Source organism: Triplophysa rosa, linkage group LG17 (genome assembly GCF_024868665.1).
Source record: "Triplophysa rosa linkage group LG17, Trosa_1v2, whole genome shotgun sequence".
Lineage (NCBI taxonomy): Eukaryota > Metazoa > Chordata > Actinopteri > Cypriniformes > Nemacheilidae > Triplophysa > Triplophysa rosa.
Genome location: NC_079906.1, coordinates 12,709,241 through 12,736,742, shown reverse-complemented (window position 1 = coordinate 12,736,742; position 27,502 = coordinate 12,709,241). Strand labels below are relative to the sequence as shown.

Sequence of the window (27,502 nt, the reverse complement as noted above, 5' to 3'; positions counted from 1 at the left end):
TCTGACTCAGCATCAATGTCTATAAATCTTAGTTCTTTCTGCTGTTGCATTGTGACCCATGAACAGAAACCAAGGCCAATTTTACACACTTATATTAAAAATAATAACAAATAAACTTATCTTAATAATAACAAATAAAATTAAATACTTAGCATTTCTAACGACTCACTAGTTGACTTGGACTAGCTACCATCCATCCCAAATCATGCCAAAAACTAATCCATGAGGCTATTTTAGGCCCGTGTTTAATTTTATAAACATCCTTGATAATAAGACGTTCTTTAAATATATGAATAAAGAAATAATATGCATGTGAATTATAAAACGCCATTTTTCGTAAATCATCACCCCAAATCCTCATAAACGATCTGCTGTTCGTATCAAAAACTCTCTTAATCCAAACTCACTACGGTGCAGTTGGAATTCAACGAAATTCACCTATCCCCCCAGCCGCCGCCTGTGCCGATGATGTCATTCTGTTTAAGAGCGGTATGGGCGGAGCTATGGCCGACTGTAACGGACAGCTCCTCCCTCCGAACCAATAGCGCTGGGGCACAAGAAACACCAGCAGCCCGTGTCCGCGATCTGTGGGAGGATCTAACGGCAGCGCTCTGCTTCTCCACGGCAAGCCACACGGTTGAACACACTGCGCCAAGCCAAAACGAAACCTTAATCACTGAAACTTCACTTTGATCGGAAGGTAAGACTTTGTTTCGAAAACCCTCCAATTTTGCCTTAGTTTTTATGGGGTGTTGGAACACGCAGAAACCTTTCCAGTGCTTATCACGCGCGCGTTAGGGAGAAAAGTAGGTGTTGGCTTCAGAAAAGCGTATTTAATGAAGATCAACAACTTGACGGTTCTCTTAGAAAGCGTGGGAAACGTACGCTAGTAGATTTCGATTGTGGATCATTTGGATGCAATTCGGAAAGTTGTAATCACCATCTGTTTTCACGGACAGATTTAGGTGTTTGTTTGTTTTTGGCCGCGGCATTAGATTTGTCTTGGGAGTGTGAGGTGAGACAACACCCCTGTTGAACACCTCTCACAGCCTTATTTTTAGGTCTTTAAGTTCGTGGATACGTTCGGAGTTGTGAATGTTACATTGTAAACAGCTAATATGGGCGTTTATACAGATGACTGTTCATTTATGAAACTTGGACCCCACCTCGAAATATTCACAAGCAACTTTGAGCTCGTGTTGTTAAAGTCTCGGATTCGCTATCGCTACAGTTTCGTGCGGGTTCTGACGTTACACATTTGAGTGCGCTACTAGACTTTATTTTTAATGGATTTAGGACTGAAACAAACATATTGTAGCGTACTGAAAGCGACATGTTTACATGGTTGAGAACTTGTCAGACAGGAATCCATGTGTTTGAAGCAGTTTCTATAGGAAACCCCACCCGTATTTGAGAAGGCCACATTTCAGCAGGAATTTCCGAGCTATTCTCTCTTTCTAAATGATGACAGATTTTTTCTGTGAACTGTCCCTTTAAGCTTAGAGAAATACACATACATACCAACATGCATACATACATACATACATACATACATACATACGTACATGCATACACAAAAGTGAAACAAAAGGAAAAAGGAAAATGCTTTGATCGGCACATCTTAGTGGTAGTCTCAAAACATACTGGGCTGCCTTCCTAAACAACTTTTTAGGGAAGCCCTACATAGGTTACTTTTGAGATCCAGTCGGTCTGTTGAAAGTGCACAGCCCCTTTCTGTTGCAGCTTAATGCCATTTTTTTAACTTTATCTGACAAATGTATCTGTGATGTCCTTACACAGAGGTGGAGAATATCACTACTCATTCTTTATAAGCCTGTCTCAGAGTGCCACCTCAGCAGTGCCAACAGGTGTGGGCTCAAAGCCACAACACTGTGTGAACATAGAGGTGCAGGTCGGTATCTGGACTATTATTCAGTTCACTGTCCAAACATCATAGTGAGGCACACTGTATTGATTCAGAGGCAGGCCTAAATGCTGTAGTGTAGACTAGGCCACTCAAATATCATAAACAACATTTGGGATGTTTTATATACTAATAGTTTTGATAAAACTATTTTTGATAAAAATTTACACCTAAGTTAGTGAATCTCATTTGATTCAGACTTACAGAGAAAGAGAGAGACTGACCTGGCTATGAAATCAGTAACTATTTGGATGATTTTAATGAGATCACATAGGTCAGATGCAGTACAGCTGGATCCCCAAACACCACCCTACTGAGAAGCAGGATGCACTATTTCAGATATAAGCATATAGGGATGCAACGATTATAGATTTTGTTGGTACGATTATTGCAATTATTATGCATTCATTCATTTCTACATTTTCTGGCCCTGCCTGAATTTAAACTTGTCCTACCACAAAAAAAGTAATAAATAAATAATATTGTCTAGTTATTTGTTTGTTTTTATATCTGTTTTCTTAATAAATAAGGTTATAATACCCTAAGACTATTAGCCTAACTCACAGACATTTCATATAGTCAAAGACAGTGAATCAGTAAGTATTATAAATTTAAAATTAGTACAAATGATCAAATTATAAGCAATAGCACAAATAAATGTAATAAAGCAAACACACAAATTAAATTAACAGTGTTTTTCATGTGTTTCAAGTTCGTCTAACTATGGTTATCAGGTACAGAACCTGAATAAAGGAGTCAAATGTAAAACACTTCATATTCTTCACAGTATAAATGAAATATATATTCAAGATATTCAAGTTAATCAGTCAGGAGTGGTGAGTGTGTTTTTTCTTCGTTTTTTGTTGTTTGATGAGCATTAAAACAGATATGTTTATTATGCTGCTGTCCTTTAAGAGCTAGCGCGCACAGATCACATGTCTTTGTATCCCCACTGATTGCGTTCGTAACAAACCATAATGGATTCAATTTATCAACGTGATATAGACACGATAAACACCACATATTATTAATAAAAATAACATAAGCATAAGTTAAATTGGTTCAACTTGCGTCAGGAGTAGACTTTGAATTTGAGCTTTCATCTTGGGCATACAGAATGTACGCATCCTGTGAGCTGTCCTCGACGCGACGCTTCTCGTCCGGTGTGCGACTCTATTAACTAACATGCCGCTTTGTTTGTTTACGTTACACTGAAAGCTTAACTGTCACCGCGATTGTGAATGTACATACGATTGGCTGTTTGGTCTCTCTGCCATGTTGTGTCGTGGCCTCCGTGTCTCTGATAAGCACGGCTCTTTAAGATGGTGCAGCGCTGGTGTAACTTTGTTTTCGTTTTGTGCAAGTTGCAACAGTTCCCTTCCGTGCAACAGAAACACACGGTGTAACGAAGCATTTACGAAAGATTAACCGTGACGTTTTTAAGCGCGGTTAATTAGGGGCTGTGCGATTTGGGGAAAATATCTAATTGCGATTTTTTTGACAGACATTGCGATTGCGATTTGATTTGCGATTTTAACTTTTCAATTCAAGCTTCAGCTCAATATTGTTGTGTGGAGCACAATATGGGTATAGTTACCCTGCTGAAAGAAAACAACAACAAAAAACATTACAGAAATTTTAATTGTTTCCATTAAAAACATTACAAAATTCATTTTTGTAGTGTGTTTTTGGGCATTATTCAAATATTGGTTCCCAACTTCCAGATTACATCACACCAATAGAATCCAATACCAGTGTACACTATTATAGTTTCCATTAAAACAAATACAACTCCCATTGTAACCCTTAAATCCATAACATTTTCTATTGTGTTAGTGAATTATTAAAATAGTTCATAGGTTACATGGCTGATTTATACTTTTTTAAGTATGTGGGATTTTTTAAAACAAGTTAAAATGTGCTGAATGTTTAATTTCATCCAAGTGAAATTAGCAAAACAGTTAGATAGAATTTACATTTGTTTGAAACGCGGAGATAGGCGTGAGTTGACACAGGGTGCGCGCGTGCGTCAAGCCTCGTCCATATTGCCAGATGCCCGTGTGGAGCCGGACTCAAGAGTACTATAAACGTCATTACGAAACAGCTGTGTGTGCGCATCAGTTTAAACGGCTCGTCCGCGAGAGACGCGAGTATGAACAGGCTGTGTGTGCGCGTCAAGTTTAAACGGCTCGTCCGCGAGACGCCAACGCGGGGAAGAGTCGCGCGAGTATGACACAGGCTGTGTGTGCGGTCTTCTGAATTGGACGGTTCTTTAGTATTTATTTGCCTAATATGATCGATCTGACTCTGCAGATGCCATAATAACACACTCTCTCTCTCTCCTGCCTTATGTTTTTTTTTTAATGTCGGACGTTTACGCAGTTGGCTAGGGCAGTGCTGATTGGGCATAACAGAGGTGCGCTCACTCAGTTGGTTAGCAAGAATGCCACTCAAAGCGGGCTTGGAACAGACGCGTTTCTTATTTTTCACATCGCTTCCACATCGCAGCCTCTTGCGATTAGCAAATCGCAACGTCTCACATCGCGATTGCGATTCGATTTCGATTAATCGTTCAGCCCTACGGTTAATAGTGAACCTCGGTAATCGCTGCATCCCTATAAGCAGGGCTTGACATTAAGCATTGTCATGTGGTTGTCCTTCGGACAAGTAAATTTGACATTCACTTGTCCGAGTACAAAAATTACTTGTCCAAAGATTCAATTCAATTCAATTTTATTTATATAGCACTTTTCACAATGTGCATTGTTCCGAAGCAGCTTTACAGGAAGGAGCAAATAAGAAAAACACAGAAAGGTAAAACACAGCACAGTGCATGGTGTTTATAGACCAAGCAAGATCATTCTAATAAATAATATCTAATAAATAAATGAATAAATAAATAAGTAAATGCAGTCTCCCGGTGAGCATGCCAACACTGCACTGCTGTGGCGAGGAACCCAAACTCCAATGATGAATAAATGGAGAAAAAAAAACCTCGGGAGAAACCAGGCTCAGCCGGGAGGGCCAGATCTCCTCTGACGTGTCATAGCTGCACTCAGTGACACCGACCAAAGCCACCGAGCAAACGTCCACGAAGAATGGAAACCCTCCGAAACCGTGCAGGTCCAACCCGGTCCCATTCCGCGATCAACAACAGACAACAGAGGAACAACCAGGGAAAAGTAGTAATGGCATAATTAACTTTATTCCTCTGTTGTCCGACATCGACCACAAAACAAGACCAACCAGACCAGACCCACACAGTCCCAACAAATGAAACGCCCCGAACCACAACCAACAAGCCCCCCCACTCCCTACAACACCCACCCAGCTACCTCCAATCAAAGTCACTGAGTGCAGCCATAACTTCAAACTGCTGTCGTGTGATGTAAGTTTAGCATTAAATACCAAGTATTGTAAATTTAGCATTTATGTGACAGGTAGTCCGTCTTTGCTCTCGGTTGGGGATGGAATTGTCTGAGCTGGGCCGGCCAGATGGTCGCCTTTTTCTTGGGTGGTGATGGAATTGCCTTGGATGGAGCTGGATGGTCAGTCAGTCCGCAGGCTCTCGCAGGAGGATGGCACGGGATTTTCAGATGTAGCTGGCGTAATCTCTAGTTGTGGATGGGCATATGACGTTCATCTGGGCCTGGCGGAATCTCTCCCTACCTCGGGATGGGCATCCCGAGGCGAGGGCAGAAACAGAAAGAGAATAATTAGCGTAGCTGCTGTTCATTAGCTATGTATTAGTGAATGCTTGGCTGAAAAGATGTGTCTTTAATCTAGATTTAAATTGGGAGAGTGTGTCTGACCCTCGAATAGTATCGGGGAGGCTATTCCAGAGTTTAGGTGCTACGTATGAGAAAGCTCTACCCCCTTTGGTGGATTTAGTTATTCTAGGTGTTATCAAAAGTCTGGAGTTTTGAGATCTTAGAGAGCGTGATGGGTTGTAGTGTGGTAGAAGCTCTGTTATGTAGGTAGGGGCTAAACCGTTTAAGGCTTTATAAGTAATTAAAAGAACTTTAAAGTCAATACGATACTTAATGGGTAACCAGTGAAGGGTTGATAACATTGGGTAAAAAAGATTTAAAAAAATGATATTTCATTTGAATTATAATATAATATAATCAATATAATTGTTTCGGATTTAGATTGGTCAAGTTTGCTTCTAAGCATTTTAACTAGTGTCCGCTTTGGCCGCCTGAATTTGGTTATAGGCCTACTCTCCGTGACTGCTATAAAACAAAGGCAAGCAGTAATTATTATTAGTGTTAAGGCTGTAAGTTAACTTTTTTTGCACATAGCACTGGTGCTAGAGAGGTTTAAAGTTTGGTAGAACAGGCAGAAATGTGCAAGTGTAGTTCATTATGAATAGGCAGATAACTGACAAAAGACATTAATGTTACATACAGATGGATAAATTAGGGCCATATCATTTTTAGATTACCTAAAGTTGTTTTAATATTTCTAAGTTCTGTGTTTTTCCTTTTTTACTATACAATAGTGGTATATTTGTCCACATAAATTACTGTAGGTTACTATAGTATTTACTATAGTAAACTGCAGTAAAATTCCTACTATATTGTTTTTGAACTTTACTATAGTATACAGTGTTTATCAATTTACTACAACGGCACGTCAATTTTCAATAGTACACCACAGTATTTTTTTGTCTGCGTTCAATTTAACGGGACTTTTATTTTGACGGGTCTTTGGGAAGACGCTTGTTTGCAGATAGCTTCAATCAAACAGTAAAACGCTCGTAAAATAAACTCTGAGAACAACTCTGGAGATGAAGTTCATGTGTTCATATTCTCATACAGTGCAGCACAGATAAATACTCGACCATCACTCGTGTTGTATGTTAAACTGTGCACATAATTCACTCAGACACGCAGAACAGCCAGAGGACATTTAATGTTAAATAACAGGATTCCGCGTCCGCGTGGACTTAGTGCGGTGCGCATTGATTATTGTCAAACACAAACAAGCACAACCACGACAAACACGCAGCTCTGTCTAATGCATATATTATTATTATTCTACATATGTCGCACTGTTCTTTTCTTCAAATTCTCTCTCACTTGCCCATACAAAACATTTACTTGTCCCGGACAAGCGTTAATGTCGAGCCCTGCCTATAAGCATATTCAAAGTCGTAAATGGTTTTAATGCACAGTTGGATGTTTGTCTAAACAAGCTTAAAGGGATAGTTCTCCCAAAAATGAAAATTCTGTCCTCATTTACTCACCCTCAGGTTGTTTCAAATCTGTATAAATTTCTTTGTTCTGTTGAACACAAAGAAAGATATTTGAAAGAATGTTAGCAGTTTTCAGTTCTGTGACATCATCCACTACCATAGTAGAAGAAAATGAGATATTTTGAAGAATTTAGGAAAACAAACAGTTTTGGGGCACCTTTGACTACCATTTAATTTTTCCTACTATGGTAGTCAATGATGTTCCAGAACTGAAAATTGCTAACATTCTTCCAAATCTCTTTCTCTGTGTTCATCAAAGTAATTTATACAGGTATGAAATAACATGAGTAGGCCTAAATGATGACAGAATTTTCATTTTTGGGTGAATTTTAACCTTTAATGTTAAGAAACTTTAACCTTTAATGTTAATAAACCGACAGAACGCAAAAGCAGTTGCTACCTTTGCCTTTTCTCTCTAAAATGATTTTGACTGACCATGAATAAACCATAAATGATGTTTTGATGTTGATTCTTTGATGCTCACCCCATCGAATGAGAACAAGGGTAAATGAGGCAAGACTTTAATTAGGACACCCTCTTTCTCTCATCTGCTTTTCTCTCTCTAGGAATGAGAACAAACGTTGAAGTAGGTCAGACACTTCTGCGGTTTTCATCCTTCTAGTTTAGAGAAATCTGTCTGTTTTGCTCTGTTAAGGTTAGGACTGGCATGACGTTATTTGGAGATGATTTGAGTTTTTTTGTAAAGCTTCACTGGGCTGAGTACATTAAACACCTACACAACCTGAACAGATGTGAAGAGCAAAGATGAGTCATCTTTACTTGTTCTAAAAGGACTTTCGAATTCATAATGGTGTTTAACATTGGGGAAACTTTGAGCTAGCAATGGTGGCTTAGACCGTTTCAGCAGCATGCTGAATCAGCAGAGAACGAAAGTAGATTTAGACACAGTTTAGAGAGACGAAAACCTGAACAACATCTTGCAAGTGTACAGCCGATCTTTAATTTCCATATGCTATACATACATATACAGTATACAAAGTCAACAGAGTTCACTTCTGTTGCTGGTAATGCAGGACTGTGACATTCTGGTGCAGTTTATGTGGTCGATGAAACTGAAGACGAATGCTGAATCAGAGATCACTGTGGGAGAAAGACTGGAGTGACAGTGGTGGTACAATGTAAATGTTTAGTTTTTGTAAGTTTGCTTAATAATAAAGTTACCACTTTTCACATTATTTTATGGTATACTAACAGAATTGGCTTTTAACAAAATTATTTTTATATGTAGATTAATTGGGAAACATAGTATCTGTGTTATTTGTGTAGAGCATTTCTTAATTGTAAACATGTATCGCAATTCATTTAAAGGAGTCATTCGCCGGAAGTACGTGTTTTTCTTTGTCTTTTGTGTGTTATAAGTTGCCCATGCATGTATTAGACACGTGAAATTGTCTGAACAAAAGATGTATTTTATCTAGAAGCGAATGCTCACCCAGACCTGCCTGAAACGCCTTGTGTAATCACACCCCCACAACTTGACGTCAGCTCGTGGAGTGATTTGACTAAAACCGCCCAAATCTACACGCAAGTAATGTGGGCGGTCTTGTAAATCTCATTTCGCCGCCGGAGCAGCCATGTCGTGGAGACGCTGTGTGTTCCGTTGCCAAAAGAAAGCCTCTTTGTTTTCTCTACCAAAAGATGAGTCAACAAAAAACGAATGGTTACATTTTATTTTCAACACTGTTCCAGAGAAGTACAATGAAAAAGTGCTAGTTTGTGCAGAGCATTTTAACGACGATTGCTTCACTAATCTATAAATGTTATAAATATTCTGGAGGACGTAAGGATTTAAACAGTTAGGTTCGAAGCCTGTGTGGTGTGTCATGCATTTGAGAGGGCCTGCAACCTCATTCATTCGTCTCAAAACCTGTGGAAGACAAGACTTAGTATTTGTAATACAGAAAACAGTAAAAGCATGTGTGTGTGTCAATATGTATGAAAAAATGTAATTACTTCGTACCTTTTGTATTTCCAAGCAGCATACATTTTCAACCTCAGTGGGCATTTTATTAGTTTTCACATTTGCACCTACACATAAAAGGTAATATAATAAAAGTATATTTTTAAATTTTGTTATAATTCGTTATGATTTCATTACACTGACGCCAAATATTTATAACGTCGTATATAAAAGGTAAAACAGTAGCTATAGTTTTAAACTATTTAAAGTAGTTTTTTAATAAAAACTTAACAATCCTTAACATCCTGCTCGAGTCGCGCTGGCAAAGTTAATGTATCGGCATGATCTTCATTCTCCGGATCAGATTCGGGCTCGAATTGATAGGGAAGTATCGATGCCATTTTATCACCTGTCATTAGCTTTGAAACCTGATGTTCCGAGTATGGTAAGAGGCGTTACATTTCCGTCACACAATTGCAGTATTCCACCAATCACTACGCAGTAGTGAACTGGCCAATCATAGCACACCTCGCTTTTCAGAGCGATGAGATTTGTAAAATATCATCTCGTTTCAGAGAGGCAGGGCTAAGTGGAGATACAAACATGCATGGTATGTGGAAAATACAGCGTTTTTTTTACCTTAAATCGTGTATACACATTGTAATACATTGCAAATGTATTTTTCTATTTTTTCCAATGTTGCTCATTTTTTCAACATTAATATTATATCCTGTATATAGGTTTTTTAATGCGTTATGAATATTTAAAGATAATGATAAGCTTGATGTGAAATTGTGACTTTGTGAAATTGTGAAAATTACGTCTTTATTAACTTAATTGAAATAAACGAATATTTGTTTTTTAAGCTCAAATATTCTAATATGAAATTATTGAAAAATACCCATCCCTAGTTTGTTTGCTCACTGCATTTCGGTGATGAATGTTATATAAACGGTGGATATAATGCTGGATTTGGAGATTTGAAACTGACAGATGGCACGGTCCCAGCTGGACATGAACCACACGCGCGATAAGTCAAACTAAGTCACATGTCTGTGTTTTGTTGGCAATCGGCGTGTATGTGCATAATGTAAACAACACAAACTTAAAGTGAATCAATGTGATGAATTGTTGTGTGCTCGTGCTGTAGTTCTGCACCCCCCATTTGACATATTAAAATGTCAAAAAGTTCTAATAAAATTAGATAAAAATGACAATTATTAAGTTATATAAAACATTACTTTTATTCAACCAAACAGACATGTTTTTTTTAATCAAATAAAGCTTTTTTTTATCATTTCAACTAACTTTTCAGCCCACAATAGCCATCTGAATTAACCAGTCTTTCTAAATGAGCAAAGCTCATTCACATCTTGCATTCTCTGTGGTTCACTTTAAATGATTCAATGATCTCTTATATTCGCTAGTGACTGAAGTTCAATAGTTTAAATGAATCGGTTCAAATGAGTCATTCGTGTGCGAGTCGTTCTGAACGCAATGTGCGTTCATACTGGCGAACTCGTACAGTATACGCTGATTCAACGATCCAACTGCACAGCTAAAGACATTACAATGATGTACGTCATGTTAATTTAATAAATTTCAAGAAATTAAACGTACTTGGATGCAAAACAAACAGCCGTGAAACACAGGCTGGCTCTTGTTCTGCAACTCTTTTTAGCGCCTCAGTGTGCTGATAACGAAACAGCGCCTCCACTGTGGTGTAATGTCGCAACTGCAGTTACAAATGACAGTCTGTTAAATGAACGCAGCATTTCTTGTGAAGACTCACAACATAATTTTGGCAAGAGCCTGAGGCGGCACGACATTTGACGGAGGCGGCCGCCTCCAATTTCTCTATGCAGGAAAAAACCTGTGTACTCAAGATTAATATGAGATTGGCAGAAATTGCGTTTGTTACCTCATCTTTAAGAAAAGGAATTTTAAAGGTTTAGGAAGTTTAATTTGCTATCATTTGTTTGTGTATGTGTGTTTTCCTCCCCTCAGTGTCTGTTACACTGAAAATGTTTCCTTTCTCAGTGTGTTAAGGAAACCAAACATCAGCGAGGCCTCAGGAGGCCCTTAAATTAGAGTTTAATCTTCTGTGCACTTCTCTGTTCTGCTGTGTGGAGAATCCGATGAGGATGCGCTGCAGAACCGTGAGGCAGTTGTGTGTGGTTTAGAGTGAGCTGTGTTTGCTGTTGATTGGCTATCACCCTCGGGGTCAATGAATCCTGTTAGAAAAGTGTTGCCGTAGCAATCTGATGATCTTCAGCAAGTCTCGCTGTGATTGTGTTTAGGCAAGTGGTTTATAAGGTTCCTCCTCTGGCGTTGCACAACAAACACACACACATTGTGTCACATTTTGCACTGGTGAGACAACGGTCCACAAAACGTTTTCCTCAACGTGACTGCTGTAGAATAGTTGTGGCTTATGGAAGGTAATTAATGAGAGTTGTTTCCGGTAATTATTGATTATTTTGGCTTACTGGAGTGGAGACTAAATGTTGATTTGTTGTTGATGATATACATTAGAGGAACTGTTATTTATCACGAAATCTTGGTTTTAATATGTCACACGTGATTTTCTTTAAAACACTTGCAATAACAAATTTCATTTTTAATAATTAATCATTTAAAACTGTCAGTCCCATAGCATGTTTTGCTATGCCCAAGCACGTTTTTATTAATCATACATAATAAGAAATTAATTAAGCATATTTTAATAGAAAATTATACTTGTAACATTTTTTTAAATGTGGAAAACTATCTGTGTCGGTAATGAGAATGAGGAAAAAAGTAATGTACGCAGCATGACAAGAGAATACTAAGCTTTTAACTAGAGAAATATAAAGTAATCTGTTCACCTGTTAACCTGCATTTCAAAGGTACTGTTGATGTGTTTCTTCACATGAAATCAAACATAATGTAAATATCTTTTTGTGTGTTTTAACAATCTTTTAAAAATGTTACGGAGGATGAAAACATCAGTCATGGACTCTTCTTTTTTTTTAACAATTTCTTTATTTTTATTATACATAAATATTATGTAAATTATTTTTTGTCGTTTGATAACATCTAGTAGAGCATCCAATTGTTTTTTATTTCAATTTAGCTTTGTTTGAGTAACAACATACAATGCACTCAGACAAATTAGGACACATTACAGTAATGAGAATTTCAGCAGAAAAATGTCAGCAATATACTATAATATAAGATGTAATTTATAAAACATAAAATAATTCCTATTATGATCCTTTTTTGTGTTACCCAATTTTTTGTTTTATAATTCAAATCTTTACTGCCATGATGTTTCAGTGGTTTCGTGAGAATGACCCAATGAATGTTTGTTTTGGATGGGTGTAGCATAATTCGTGATTGTTGTGGCAGGTGATTAATGATTATTTTATCTGGGTGTAGAGTAATGCGATTGTTGAGACTCAATATAGGGTGATTAGGTGATTGTAGTTGGTGTATGCTAAATATTGATTTCTCTAATTGTTTAAAGTATACTGTTAAAAATAATTTACATAGCCTAACATATACAATTCTATATAAAATAACGCTACCTACATTTAACATTTAAAGTTTAACAATGAATAGAAGACACACACCACCACCTTTAAATAATTGGACTGTCACCAAATCTTCAAACAGAAGCATCAGAATAACTTTTATTCCTGTCTCAGTAGCAAGCACTATCTACACAAACACACATTCTCAATGGTGTTATAGTTGCTGAAACATTATTAACCTGCCCAGCATGTGTCCAAATCAGCAACCCGAGAGCATTCCACACAGTCTAATCACCTCTGCACAGCTTTTATCTACTGACCTCAGGGCAGTTTTTTGTCTATTTTTAGGTTAGTGCCAAGGTTATATTAGACTATACAGAGGATGATCCAAGATCAGTATTAATAACTACCTAGTTATGGTCAGTGTTGGGTAAGTTACTCTCAAAAAGTAATTAATTACTAGTTACTAATTACATATTCAATAGTGTAATTAGATTACTGTACAAATTACTCTCTCCAAAAAGTATTTAGTTACCTATTACTTATTACTTTCTATATCCTATATCAACCTTGATTAGTTAAGTGATTCAAGGATAGGCATGAAAGGGCTCTTTTAATTCATTGAAATAAATAATATTAAACTACATAAAGTATTCTTATTAACTGACCAAAGTATTACAAATGTGAGAATTATACATTAAAGCACAGATTTTAAAGTTAGACTTTGAATTTTGATGTCAATTCCACTATTGCACACACATATATTACACAAAGTATTTAGTTTAATTACATCAAAAGTAACTAATTAAATTACAGAAAAAATAAGAGTAATCCCTTACTTTACTTTTTCAAGGGGAAAGTAATTAAATTACAGTAACTAATTACTTAGTAACTAGTTACACCCAACACTGGTTATGGTTTACCTTAAGATTGTGATGTTTAATTACTAGAGCAGCAGTAAAAAAACAACCGTGCTTAATTAGCTGTATATGTGTTTACATGTTCTGTGAGTCATTATGAGCCATTTTATTTCCTATAATTGTATGTATGTATGTATGTTCAATATCTTCCTGTTCATTGTCTTAAATGGTGATACTTTTTTCGTTTCAGTTACATGCACAAGTGCATTAAAAATATATAAACTACATTAATGTACTTTTTTTTAGAATTTTCTCCCATGAAGCTTTCCAAACATTTGTCACTTCATGTTTCAGTAACCAAACTTGGCAATGTTTTGCTTGCAAAAGCTGCTTTGCCAGACTGGCAGTGGAAACCTTCTGTCTGTGTTTGGTGATTCAGACCAGCACCTAACAGTGAAACACGGGGGGTGGACCTTATCTAAAAGCGGTTTAACGTTTCAATCAAAAAGCAAGAAAGGGGAAGAAAAAGATAAGAAACTTGCAGACAAGAAATCTGTGGAGAAACTTTTACTGAGCAGGAATGAGGCTGACCTAACAGGATTGAAGATGAAAACAAATTGAGGCTTTTGAGGAAAGTTTAACTATTAACTATTGACGGATGTTCCATAAAACCCTCGTCGTCAGCAAAGAATCTTGGCGTTCTATTCGATAGTAATCTGTCATTTGAGAGCCACGTCGCCAACACCTGTAAAATTGCGTTTTTCCATCTTAAGAATATATCTAAACTACGTCATATGCTGTCAATGTCAGATGCAGAGAAGTTAATTCATGCATTCATGACATCAAGACTAGACTACTGTAATGCACTGTTAGGTGGTTGCCCTGCAGGCTTATTACAAAAACTCCAATTGGTCCAAAACGCGGCAGCTCGAGTTCTTACACGTACAAAAAAGTATGAACATATTAGCCCGGTTCTGTCAACCTTGCACTGGTTACCTATAAAGCATCGCGTTAACTTTAAAATCTTGCTTATTACCTATAAAGCCCTACATGGTTTAGCTCCTCAGTACTTGAATGAACTCCTTTTGTATTACAGTCCTTCACGTGCATTACGCTCTCAGGCGTCCTGTCAGTTGGTAATACCTAGAATTTCAAAATCAAGTGCAGGTGGTAGATCCTTTTCCTATCTAGCGCCTAAACTTTGGAATAGTCTTCCCTGCACTGTCCGGGAGGCAGACACACTCTGTCAGTTTAAATCTAGACTAAAGACGCATCTTTTTAATCTTGCATACACTACTCTTCCATAATATAAATCCTCTGAGGGCTTAGGCTGCATTAGTTAGATCAACCGGAACCAAAAACACAACTGATGTACTTGTTGCATCAAAGAGTACAGAACAGTACTCTACTCTCAGCCAGTCTTGTCTCATTGTTCCAAGGTTACCACAGAGAGCAGGATGCAGTTCATGGCCTGACCTGATGGTAGAGCGGAGAATGGGAAGTTGGGACCTGACAAGAGCTGAGATGATAGAGCTGGATAAAGAAGGACGCGGTCTCTTGACATGTCTTCACCACAAAATTTCAAATGCTATTAGATTATTAATGATAATCTTAAACTATAATTTATTTTATTATTAAGTTTATTTTATTTAGCCTTGTTGTGCAAGCTCTCTGGAGCTTGTGCAGAGGCAGCAGCTTTTGCCAGAGGGGAACTGGAATCCCCTGGTTGGGCCTGGGTTCTCCTGAGGTTTTTTTTCTCGATTAGAGTTTGGGGTTCCTCGCCACCGTTTGCATACTGTTTTTGCACTATCTGCCTGACCGGGGGGCTGCTTTAGAATTTTAAAGTTTTACTTAATTAATATTGCATATAGGAATTTATAGTCTGTTATATTTGACCTGTGCTTCTCTCTCCTTTATCCTAAATGTGTGCTCTCACTGAGCGTGTGTGTGTGTGTGTGTGTGTGCGTACTTGTCTGTGTACGTACGTGTGTGTGTGTGTGCGTGCGCATCCGTGTGTGTGTGTGTCTCTGTCTATGTGTGTTAGTACGTGTGCATATTGTGTGTGTGGAGTGTTTTGTATGTGGGTATGTCTGTCTTCTGTGTTTTCAACCTTTTCTTGTTTCTGCAGGTACAACTTTAATTATTTTGCTTATAGTCAATATGTCTCATGTACAGCTGCTTTGTAACAATGAAAATTGTAAAAGCGCTATATAAATAAAGTTGAGTTGAGAGTTGAAAGCTTTCCAGGGTTCTTAATCATATATTGCACTTAAACGGGGGGCTGTTGGTTAAGGTCCAAATTTCAGTTTCATTGCAGCTTCAAAAGGCTCTACATGACTCCAGCCGATGAATAAGGGTGTTGTCTAGCGAAATTATTAGTCATTTTCCAAGAAAACTAAAAGATTATACTTTTTAAATACACGGCTTGCACTGCTTCTGAGTGCCTCATGTTAGGCGCATATGATAAAAGCAGTTTGATTTTCCCAATTTAGATGTAGTCAGACAAAGATGTGTGTATGTATGTGTCCACGATTTCACATACTGTGTAATCACGTTGGAAAGGTCACACGTGAAAAGGTATAGACGTCTTTACTGTTAGTAAACATTGACACATTTTTGTGGGCGGAGCTTAGGTGGAGACAGAAAGATCCCTTGACCGCATTACTAATGCAAGGTAGCACATTTTGTTTGCTTGCTTTTGACAATGACTAGAAAAAAAATCGGATTAAATTTTAACATGTAAGGTAACAAAGTTAGCTAGCGTAGCCTATGCGTTCAAAAGTTAACACTACGTGAAAAATAACCTTGTATCCCAGTTTCTAATTTGGGCATATGTGAGCTATTTTTAGACGCATACCCAAATCATAATCCACACACCAACAAAAGACAGTAGTTCTTTAATCTTAAGTGTTATGAAGTGAAACGCGAGCATTTTTGATGATCGTTTCTGTTCAGTCCGCTAGTTTTATTGTGTTTAACTACAGCTGTCATCAGTGTTTTTGTTTGGCAATGTCAGCAGGTTTGTGTTAAAATATCAAACTGGAGACTGTATTCTGTCAATTGTGGCACTAAACAACACAACAAGATGAAATTTTAAACTCCTTATGTAGCCGAATCTGTGCTGGTTTGATTGGCCGCCTCCAGTTTTCCCTTTGTTTTGCCTCCAGCTAATGCCGTGGCGTGACGTAAGCGTGCGTCGGCGTAAAGGGGTCTATGATTTTTTTCTTGGAAAATGACCAATCGTTTCGCTAGACAACCCCACTTATTCATCGGCTAGTGTCGTGTAGAGCCTTTTAAAGCTGCGATGAAACTGAAATTTGGACCTTAACCAACAGCCCCCCGTTTAAGTATATTATATGGATAAGAACCCTGGAAAGCTTTCCACATAAGCCTCAATTTGTTATATGGCGTATCCTCAGTAATTTTTCCAGGGTGTCTCGTAAAAGTCTTGAATAACAGGACAAACTGAATGAACTGCTGCCAATATGTAGAAAACGCATATGACTGATCTCAGATCTGATCTACCTCAGCGTTCTACAAGTGCTCATCAATCTAATTGAGATGGCCAATCAAATGAAGGAAGCCAAGCATTACTGTCCAATCAAATTAAAGAAGGCAGGAGTTGCTTTTGCCAGAAGCCCAGCTCGAGGTCAGTTTAACTGTGAAAGAGCGCACGCAATGCAAGTACGTAGCTAAATGTTTTATCATAGAAATGTTAGGGGTAGTTCACGTCGCGTCTAAAAACACTGGCTGCATCGCTTTATTCCTCTTTCCACAGCTTACGGGAGTTTGCGTGCCCGTGGTGGGGTTTACTGTGACCCGCGTCAACATGGTAAACGTCCGAATGTAAAATCCAGTCATACCTGCACCTCTTCTGTGGCCATCACTCATTTCTGATACAAAACCTCAAAATGAGGGTGGAAACCTGGCTACATTATAACACCGAGGCGTTCATCCTTGCTGGGCTGCTTTAAAAATTGTATAATTAATACTATAATTAACAGTATAGCCACTTCTCCAGGCACCACTACACCACTGATTAAAGTTATACCTCACCATTTATTCACCCTCATGATGTCATTTACAACCCCTATTACTCCCTGGAAATTTTGAGAAATGCCAAAGCTGTTTTGTTCTATATAATGGAAGTGTATTGGGACTGACACTGTCAGTCACTGATGCAGTAGGCGCACATGATAAAAGCAGTTTGATTTTTGGCTGAACTTTACCTTTAATGGAAATTTAGATGTAGTCAGACAAGGATAAGTGTGAATGTGTGCATTTGTCTGAGGTGCCCACGTCTCCATGGACCCCTTCATAATCTCTACAGATCATTAATTGTGAGATTAGTTGTAAATTGATGGCCCTCATTAAATGAAGGCTTATAGCCAATTTACTCCTTCCAACCTGCTCCAGCTTGTTTTGATGCTCCAGACAGAGTTCCTGATGGAAGTTTCATCTTTTTATGTGTTCTTACTGAGTGATGTATGTCTAATTCTCTCAGATATAGTGCATCTGAAGTATAACTTGGTCTGTGTATGTATTATAGGCTTACAACTGGCAAGATCAGTCTTTGGTAATCTAATGCAAAAATTCTGAAATTGGTCCACTTGCTTAAATTGATCCTGTCATTCTGTTTGGTGGTAAGGGATGCTTATAGCTAGGGCTGGGCAAAAAAATTGAAAAATCGATTAATTGTTTTTTAAAATGCTGTTGATTCGATAACGATTCCTCAAAAGCCTCAAATTGTTTTCTTTCATATTTCCACAAGCACTGAACATTCATTAACGTGAATGTTAATTGCTACTACTTTCCACTAGATGTCACTTTTCTTTTTACAATGGGTGGATGTTACAACAGGGAGGGTGTAGTTCATTCTAGGGCTGCAGCTATCGATTATTTTAGTAATCGAGTATTCTACTGATTTTTCCATCGATTAATCGGGTATTCGGATAATAAATACTTTTTCTTTATTAAAGAGCAATACTAAATATACAAGAGAAAAAAGACAGGTCTCTTAAAGGGGTCATATTGCACGGCTAAAATGAATATTATTGTTTATTTTAGATGTAACGCGATGTGTATACACCATTTAAAGTTAAAACGTTGTATTTTCCACATACCGTGCATGTTTGTATCTCCTCTCTGAAACGCGCTGATTTTTTACAAAGCTCATCGCTCTGAAAATCGAGCTGTGCTATGATTGGCCAGTTCACCAGTGCGTAGTGATTGGTCAAATACTGTAAGCATTTCACGGAAATGTAACGCCTCTTATCATATTCGGAACATCAGCTTCCAAAGCAATTGTACTGACAGACGATACAATGAGATTTACAATTACGGCCACCTTAACTACGTGTAGATTTGGGCGGTCTTAGTCAAATCATGTTACGAAGTTACGCGAAGTTAGGCGTTTCAGGCAAGTCTGGTTGAGCATTCGCTTTTAGATAGAATGCATCTTTTGTTCCCACACTTTCATTTGTGCAATTTTACGTGTCTAATACATGCATGGGCAACTTATAACACACCAAAAACACAGAAAAACATGTACTTCCGCCATATGACCCCTTTAAAATGAACAACTAATTTGTTTCCTTTTTAGAAAAAATAAAAATTGTATTGCTGAAATTGCATACATTAATATCTGTGAAAAGTAAACCCATTTAACACATTACATTGCCATATTACATTCAAAATGCAATATAATACAAATGTATACAGGTGCTGGTCATATAATTAGAATATCATCAAAAAGTTGATTTATTTCACTAATTCCATTCAAAAAGTGAAACTTGTATATTATATTCATTCATTACACACAGACTGATATATTTCAAATGTTTATTTCTTTTAATTTGATGATTATAACTGACAACTAATGAAAATCCCAAATTCAGTATCTCAGAAAATTAGAATATTACTTAAGACCAATACAAAGAAAGGATTTTTAGAAATCTTGGCCAACTGAAAAGTATGAACATGAAAAGTATGAGCATGTACAGCACTCAATACTTAGTTGGGGCTCCTTTTGCCTGAATTACTGCAGCAATGCGGCGTGGCATGGAGTCGATCAGTCTGTGGCACTGCTCAGGTGTTATGAGAGCCCAGGTTGCTCTGATAGTGGCCTTCAGCTCTTCTGCATTGTTGGGTCTGGCATATCGCATCTTCCTCTTCACAATACCCCATAGATTTTCTATGGGGTTAAGGTCAGGCGAGTTTGCTGGCCAATTAAGAACAGGGATACCATGGTCCTTAAACCAGGTACTGGTAGCTTTGGCACTGTGTGCAGGTGCCAAGTCCTGTTGGAAAATGAAATCTGCATCTCCATAAAGTTGGTCAGCAGCAGGAAGCATGAAGTGCTCTAAAACTTCCTGGTATACGGCTGCGTTGACCTTGGACCTCAGAAAACACAGTGGACCAACACCAGCAGATGACATGGCACCCCAAACCATCACTGACTGTGGAAACTTTACACTGGACCTCAAGCATCCAGACTCTGTGACCCTGATTTCCAAAGGAAAAATTTACTTTCATCAGAGAACATAACTTTGGACCACTCAGCAGCAGTCCAGTCCTTTTTGTCTTTCGCCCAGGCGAGACGCTTCTGATGCTTCCTGCTGCTGACCAACTTTATGGAGATGCAGATTTCATTTTCCAACAGGACTTGGCACCTGCACACAGTGCCAAAGCTACCAGTACCTGGTTTAAGGACCATGGTATCCCTGTTCTTAATTGGCCAGCAAACTGCCTGACCTTAACCCCATAGAAAATCTATGGGGTATTGTGAAGAGGAAGATGCGATATGCCAGACCCAACAATGCAGAAGAGCTGAAGGCCACTATCAGAGCAACCTGGCCTCTCATAACACCTGAGCAGTGCCACAGACTGATCTACTCCATGCCACGCCGCATTGCTGCAGTAATTCAGGCAAAAGGAGCCCCAACTAAGTATTGAGTGCTGTACATGCTCATACTTTTCATGTTAATATTTTTCAGTTGGTCAAGATTTCTAAAAATCCTTTCTTTGTATTGGTCTTAAGTAATATTCTAATTTTCTGAGTTACTGAATTTGGGATTTTCATTAGTTGTCAGTTATAATCATCAAATTAAAAGAAATAAACATTTGAAATATATCAGTCTGTGTGTAATGAATGAATATAATATACAAGTTTCACTTTTTGAATGGAATTAGTTAAATAAATCAACTTTTTGATGATATTCTAATTATATGACCAGCACCTGTACTCATGTAACAAAATTACAACACCAAAATGTTTTGGTTTTAAAGTTTATCTGGCTTTAAAAATATATATTTAAAAAAAGGATGACACACTGCAATACAGTGATGTGTAGGCACAAAACCTTTAGACCAGTTGATGGAATCTGATCAGAAAGTGCCAGTCTGTCCTTGTTGTCCACTTGTAGTTGGATCACGTAATGTTAATGCCATATGTAAAGAAGGACAGACAAAGACGCAATGCTACAGAAGGATTACATCGCTTGTCTGCATCCTCAGACACATGCAGCTTCCACTGCAGGCATCATATATTCACATGGTCCTTCGGTCACACTCTAATCAGTTTTCACTTCACCCGTTACTTCCTGGATACGCACGGGAACCAGGCCAGTGGGCATCACTCGGCACTGGTTCATTTGCACTCATGTGCCCAACTGTTGTGTAAGATAACTAGATAGTTAGTGGATCTAAACATTACAATGTCCCCTCGGTGAATATAAGGCGCCTTCAGTGAGCTAGTGGCAACAGAAGATGCTCCTAATGGCCACACACATCTGACATTGACACTAGGACTGGACTGAGTTTTGAACCAATTCATAAAACTAGCAGTTTGAGCTGATTCACTAAAATTAAACAAACTTTGTTTTTGCTTATGAAGTTTCAATCACAAAACTACAATACATTACATGCTAAACATTACATTCATAACACATTCATGATGTTGCTTAATTTTTTGTTGCCAGCATAAGAATTGTGGGTATATTGTGAATATTCGGGCAATATGTCACCCAGCCCTAATAGAGAGCCATCGCTTCACAGCTTCTCTGGCTCAAGGTCAATTGAAAGCATTTGAAGTGTCAGCAGGACCAGCTCTCCCGGGCCCTGTTTAGTGAGCTATAGGTGTGCGTTTGTCATTTCTATGATGGGCTCGGAGAGGAAGGCTGTCATGATGGACTGGACTCAATTATCGTGTGATCCCTACTGGAAATTTTTAAAACAGAACCATTAAACCTCGTCCTGAATCCAATTTAAATCTCATTCATTTTCCATATCATGAAATCGTTGTTTCCAGCGATTATAGATTCTTATCAATCATAATAAAGCTGATTAAGTTTTATTGATTCAATGCAGGTTCAGTCCAGTGATTGACTTTTTGATTCTAGATGTGTGTGTGCGTGCGTGCGTGCGTGCGTGCGTGCGTGTGTGTGGTACAGATATGCAGAAAGTCAAAATGCATGAAGAAATACTCCAGTGATGCTTATCATTTTGTTTGTGATTACAAGTCCTCTCAGCCGCTGTTGACTATATTTCGAGTGTGTTGTATAAGAGGTAGGGCTGCAGCTATCGATTATTTAATAATCGAGTATTCTACTGAATTTTCCATCGTTTAATTGGGTATTCGGATAATAAGTACGTTTTCTTTATTAAAGAGCAATACTAAATATACAAGAGAAAATAAGACAGGTCTCTTAAAATGAACAACTAATTTGTTTCCTTTTTAGAAAAATTAACATATTTATTGCTGAAATTGCATACATTCATATTTGTGAAAACTAAACCCATTTAGTACATTCCATTGCCATATTACGAGTTTAGCGGGCTGTGCGTCAGTAATAACGGTCTGTGGGGAAACGCAGTGCTTCGTGTGTAGCCTACTGTAGTTAAATGGATTAAACAAGGCTTCGAGGCAACAAAAATTGCCTCGATGGTTTTTTGTATTTGAGTAACTCGAGGAATCGTTTCAGCCCTAATAAGAGGCCACTGTAGGAATTAGGATGGCTGCAATCTTCACCAACTTCATGGACGTAATGGTTTTTAGAGCCTGCATGTGAACAGGAAGGGAGTTGTCGGGACAGGAAGTGAGTTTCTTTTCTTCCTACCACCAGAGGATGACGATACGTTCTGCACTGTGTAGTCAGACAGGGGACAGAATTCCCAGAAGCAAGCAGAGGTGGGAAATTCCCAGCATGCGTCCTGGCAGATAACTGCTGAAAATGGGAAGTATGATTTGAAATTCATTGTTATTCCATCTTTTTTAGTTCATATTTTCCATCCAATGAGAAGTATTTGAGTTCTCCTTAACCGTTTCCAAAAGCCTGTAGTGTTCAGAGCAGTACTGTGTGTGTATGAAAAGCGTGTGAGATAATGGTAACAAAGATTAATGCATGTGAAAAACTAGGCTGTCGTCACCAAGAACATATTTCTCTCTCCAGGGACGCGCATCTAAGAATAGCGCTGACCTGCTTCACTTATTCTCTCTCAGAATATGTTCTGTGTTTTTGAGCTTCAGTTTTTGCGTGACATCTGGAGACAGATTCGGAGAACAATTTTCTGTGGCCATCTAACCCAATCGCCCAGATGTATCGTATGAGACAGGTCTGACCAATTTAGAGATATATGATTGCTCGAAAAGCTTTCTTATGGTCAACTAGGCAGCCAATCAGAAATCAAATTGAGAAAATCAAGCCTTCCTTACATAATGTGGCAGTATTGTGGTACGATATGATCAGATGCTATCTTTGTTATGGTACTGGCAGTGGTTCTCAGAGGTTTTCGTTGTATGGGGCCCCCTTTGTGTTGGGTGTATCGCTTTGTGGCCCCCAAGATAAATAAGTAATAAATAATAAATTTGTTTTTGGTTAAAATAAAATTCTATTAAATTTTACAATGCTGGAACATCCATTTTATTTGGTTGGTGGTCTTATTTTTCTGACATTTGATTGCTCAAAATTTATAAAAATGTTTATAGGGATATTGATTATCATTCATTAATCATCATGCATGTACTGTAATTCAAAAGTATCTTGTTGACACGTGTCATATTGAAAAAGGGAAAAATGTTTTTAAAAAAACATTGCCATGGTCCAGAAAGCATACTACTTTTAGTGCCCTATAGTTTACAGTTATAGAAAATGAACCATGTTTTTTTTTTTAAGTAAAGGGGAGGTAACCATATCTTTGCTGATTGATTACTATTAGTTTAACCATGATTTGTTGGTAAAACCATAGTAAATGTGTGCAAATAAAACCCCAAAACTATGATTACTGTTGTTAAACCTTGGTTAATTCTCTTAAGGGATTCCTCTCATACATGAATTCTCTTTCTGTTTATTGTCATAATGGGTTAAGCTCTATTAGTTAGTCAGGCTTACAATGTGTCTGCTTTCTTCCAGATGGCTACTCCTATAGCCGCTTTGCTGTTCCATATATGTGTGTCCTTTTTAAATGCGGACAGCTGGTCAGATTGGCACTATTTTAAGAAAACTGTGGCAGAGAGTCTATGTTCCTCTGCACTGACATTTTGAGGCCATCGCATCCTTATTTCATTCTCCAAATTGCGGGAAAAAGAGGAAAAGGGTGGGGCAGGAAAGTTTCTCTCACTTCGGTGTTTTTTCCATACTTTTTCTCACACTTGCTGTTTTTGTCTGTATGGACGTGACTACAAAAATGCTCCCACATAAGGTTTAGAACAAAACGTGCTCTTTCATCCTAGAGTGATGTGCATTTTTTAGGTCTCTTAAGTCCTTTTCAGCATTTAGATTTTTGCCTAAATGCAGAATTAATCTTGGAGTTTCTGCTACAGTACATCGTTGGCTGTCTTGTCTGTCACACCGCAGGGGCTCATTTATGTGAAATAAACTGCTTTTTGAACGTGATTCTCACCTGTTCTTATATTTGTGTCTTTCTCTCTCTAGTGATGGCAGCTATCCGTAAGAAGCTGGTGATTGTGGGAGATGGAGCCTGTGGGAAGACATGTCTGCTTATTGTGTTCAGTAAAGATCAGTTCCCTGAGGTCTATGTGCCCACAGTGTTTGAAAACTACATTGCTGACATCGAGGTGGATGGCAAACAAGTCAGTTGAGTTGTCTTTTTAGATAAACTTTTTTGATATTGTGAGCTTGTCTTGCTGCATTATAGAGACAGAGTCAAACAGGAAATGGTTGTTTGTTCCAGTGTCCTGTTTGGGATGGTCTCCCTGTCCTCTCGTTCTCTGAAAGCAGCTAACATTAAACTTATAAGACTTAAAAAAAGTCTTATTACATGTAAGGAAAAAATGATTTTATTTCTCTGCAAAATAAATGTCTGATCTTGTACTGTGAAGACACACGTAATTAAAATGTACAACCCAACACTCTGTACCAGTTTAAGTCATGGGGCATCATAAGCCAAGACGCTAAGTCAAACAAAGACGCCCCAACAAACGGCCAACTATCCGCTGTGCTACTCCAACAAACAACTAAACAAATTGCAGTGTGGGTTAAAGATGGAGATGTTTTTTTCGTCAAAGTGGCCGACTCACGTCCAGAATGCAGTTATGCCTATAAATAGCCTCAAGTTTATAAATGATTTTTTATTTATGGCCACTGACTTCGACCACTCGGAGTCCAGAGAAATAGTTTTGTCTGAAACAATACTGAACAATACCTCTCTCTTTCTCAGGTGGAGCTGGCTCTATGGGACACAGCTGGTCAGGAAGACTATGACCGGTTGAGGCCATTGTCATATCCAGACACAGATGTTATTCTCATGTGCTTTTCTATAGACAGTCCAGATAGCTTGGGTATTTGTGAGAACTTTACACTACACACACACAGGTTCATCCTTGCATAACAGTCAATGACAAATAAAATAAAAATAGCAAAAACTTAAGACTTTTAACTAAAAAAACAAACAATTTGTTGAAATAAATGTTGTTTGGATGCTTTCATGTAAATTCTGTTTTTGTCCCCCGCAGAAAATATTCCAGAGAAGTGGACACCAGAAGTAAAACATTTCTGTCCCAATGTTCCCATCATCCTGGTGGGCAATAAAAAGGACCTGCGGAACGATGAACACACACGCAGGGAACTGATAAAGATGAAACAGGTGTGGATAGTTTGTGTTTGTGAGGCACGGCAGATGACTTTTGTTGGGTTATTCAAATTAAACTTTCTGTCATTATTTACTTAATTTCAAACCAAAAAATCCAACGTTTTGAATGCACTGGTTATACATTGAATGACATTTCAAGCTTCTCTCTGTATTTAAAGTTTTCTGAAGATGACAAATTGACAATTTAAGTCCTTATCGGTTGTTGTGTATGGTATAGGTTTGGGTGAACTACTCCTTTAACAAACAGGACACTTGAGTCACTTCCTGTCTGAAAGCTATAAATGAATGCAGCTGTTTCCTGTTGGGATAAAACTGCCCATATTTTTAAATATAAGAAAAGCATAAATTCTTATGTATTGTTCGATATATTGTAATAAAATGCAGTGTATTATTCTATGTATTTTCAAATATATATATTAAAATATGTAGTATACTATATACAGTTAATACATAGGAAATTTTCTTTGCGTAAGGTAAAGTATACCACATTTGATCAATTTGGTATACATTTAACAATCATAAATGTGATATTCTGACGCCTATCATTCTATTGGATTGCTTTAATTTTACACACAAGTAATGGGTTGGGAGGAAACTTTAGGTGCTATAGGTGTTAGAACACCATTTAAGGCCTCTTGTCATTGCAGACATTAGCAGTGTTGTTAGTGTCTAGGACTTCTCATTGAGCTGAATCCTTGATTTTATCTTTTCAGGAATGTGGGTCACATGACTGATTCAGATTGCATTATGACAGGCTCTGTACTGTTTATTATTTAAAAATAGCATGAAGTAGTACCTAGCACAGTGTACAACGGTATTTTGTTCCCCTTTATGTTGCGATTTTTATAAGATATTTTTATTATGGCTTTGTAATCAACTTCTGCTTTTAATAAATGTCAGTACAAAAGGCAGCAGGGATTCAATCTGAATGACAGATAATGTGAATGTAACTAAACGTGAGGTTTATTTATGAAAAATATACTGCAGCAGCAAAGAAGAAAGTAAAACAGAAAGCAGATGCTCTTGCACATGTTCAATCTATTGTGTTTGAATAACATTGTTCTTTGGGAAAATTGGGAGCCGCGAGTTATACAAGGCGAAAAACAGCAGCGTTTTTATAAGAAATTACTTTTATTTTGTGGATGAGCTTTTCCCTTTATACCTGGTATAAACAGGAGTGAAGTTTCTAATATAGAGTACTAGGTTTTCCAAACTTTACCCACAGACTTGCAATATTCCTTCAGTTCTTCAGTCTTGTTTACAGATTCTGACTGAAGCTCTGCGTGTGTTCATGTATGTTTTAGGAACCTGTAAAACCAGAGGAGGGGCGTGACATGGCAAACAGGATCAGCGCTTTTGGATATCTGGAGTGTTCGGCTAAAACTAAAGATGGAGTGCGGGAGGTGTTTGAAATGGCCACCAGGGCGGCACTGCAGGTTCGCAAGCGCAAGAAGAGGGGAGGCTGTCTGCTCCTATGAGCTGCACGCTGAAACGCACACACCTCCATCCACCTTCCTACAACTGACACACCACCCAAGGAGAAACCTTTATCCAGCCATCTGCCTCCTCTTACCGTTCACCACGTTTCTCGCAAGTAGGGTGTGGATGACAGAAAAAATATTTATAGAGAACCAAGTGTGTGTCAATACCTCTCCACCCTGCTATTTTATTGCTCTCTCTTTTTTCTTTTCACCAGCATATCTTTTTTCTTCTCTGCAAGAAAGACTGATTGATTAATTTTGTATTTGTACATAAATCTCTGTCTCTCTCTGTTCTGGTTTAGTTACTCTATGCCTCTGTATATGATGCTCTGTGAACTAAGTTAAAAATGTCTTATACATTTGGAACAAAAAAATAAGAATACATTTATCATTCATTTAAAGTGTCTGTGTTTGTGAATGCTGCTCTTGGGAC

The 27,502-nt window shown here is 38.0% G+C and overlaps 1 protein-coding gene across 1 annotated transcript; it reads left to right on the top strand.

The window, feature by feature from the left end:
• Window positions 1–558: 558 nt before the first annotated feature.
• rhocb (ras homolog family member Cb) lies at window positions 559–27,453 on the top strand. Its single transcript, XM_057356337.1, has 5 exons — window positions 559–700; window positions 24,412–24,569; window positions 25,157–25,277; window positions 25,452–25,582; window positions 26,893–27,453. The coding sequence occupies exons 2-5, from the start codon at window positions 24,414–24,416 to the stop codon at window positions 27,064–27,066; spliced, it is 582 nt and encodes a 193-aa protein (XP_057212320.1). The 5' UTR covers window positions 559–700; window positions 24,412–24,413; the 3' UTR covers window positions 27,067–27,453.
• The last annotated feature ends 49 nt before the right edge of the window (window positions 27,454–27,502 follow it).

What these genes read in the sequence shown, in the direction of transcription:
- rhocb (XM_057356337.1), top strand. Translation starts at nt 24,414, where the DNA reads ATGGCAGCTATCCGTAAGAAGCTGGTGATTGTGGGAGATGGAGCCTGT. An exon ending in AGACAGTCCAGATAGCTTGG is followed by an intron (nt 25,278 to 25,451) that starts GTATTTGTGAGA and finishes TGTCCCCCGCAG; the next exon opens with AAAATATTCCAGAGAAGTGG. An exon ending in AACTGATAAAGATGAAACAG is followed by an intron (nt 25,583 to 26,892) that starts GTGTGGATAGTT and finishes TGTATGTTTTAG; the next exon opens with GAACCTGTAAAACCAGAGGA.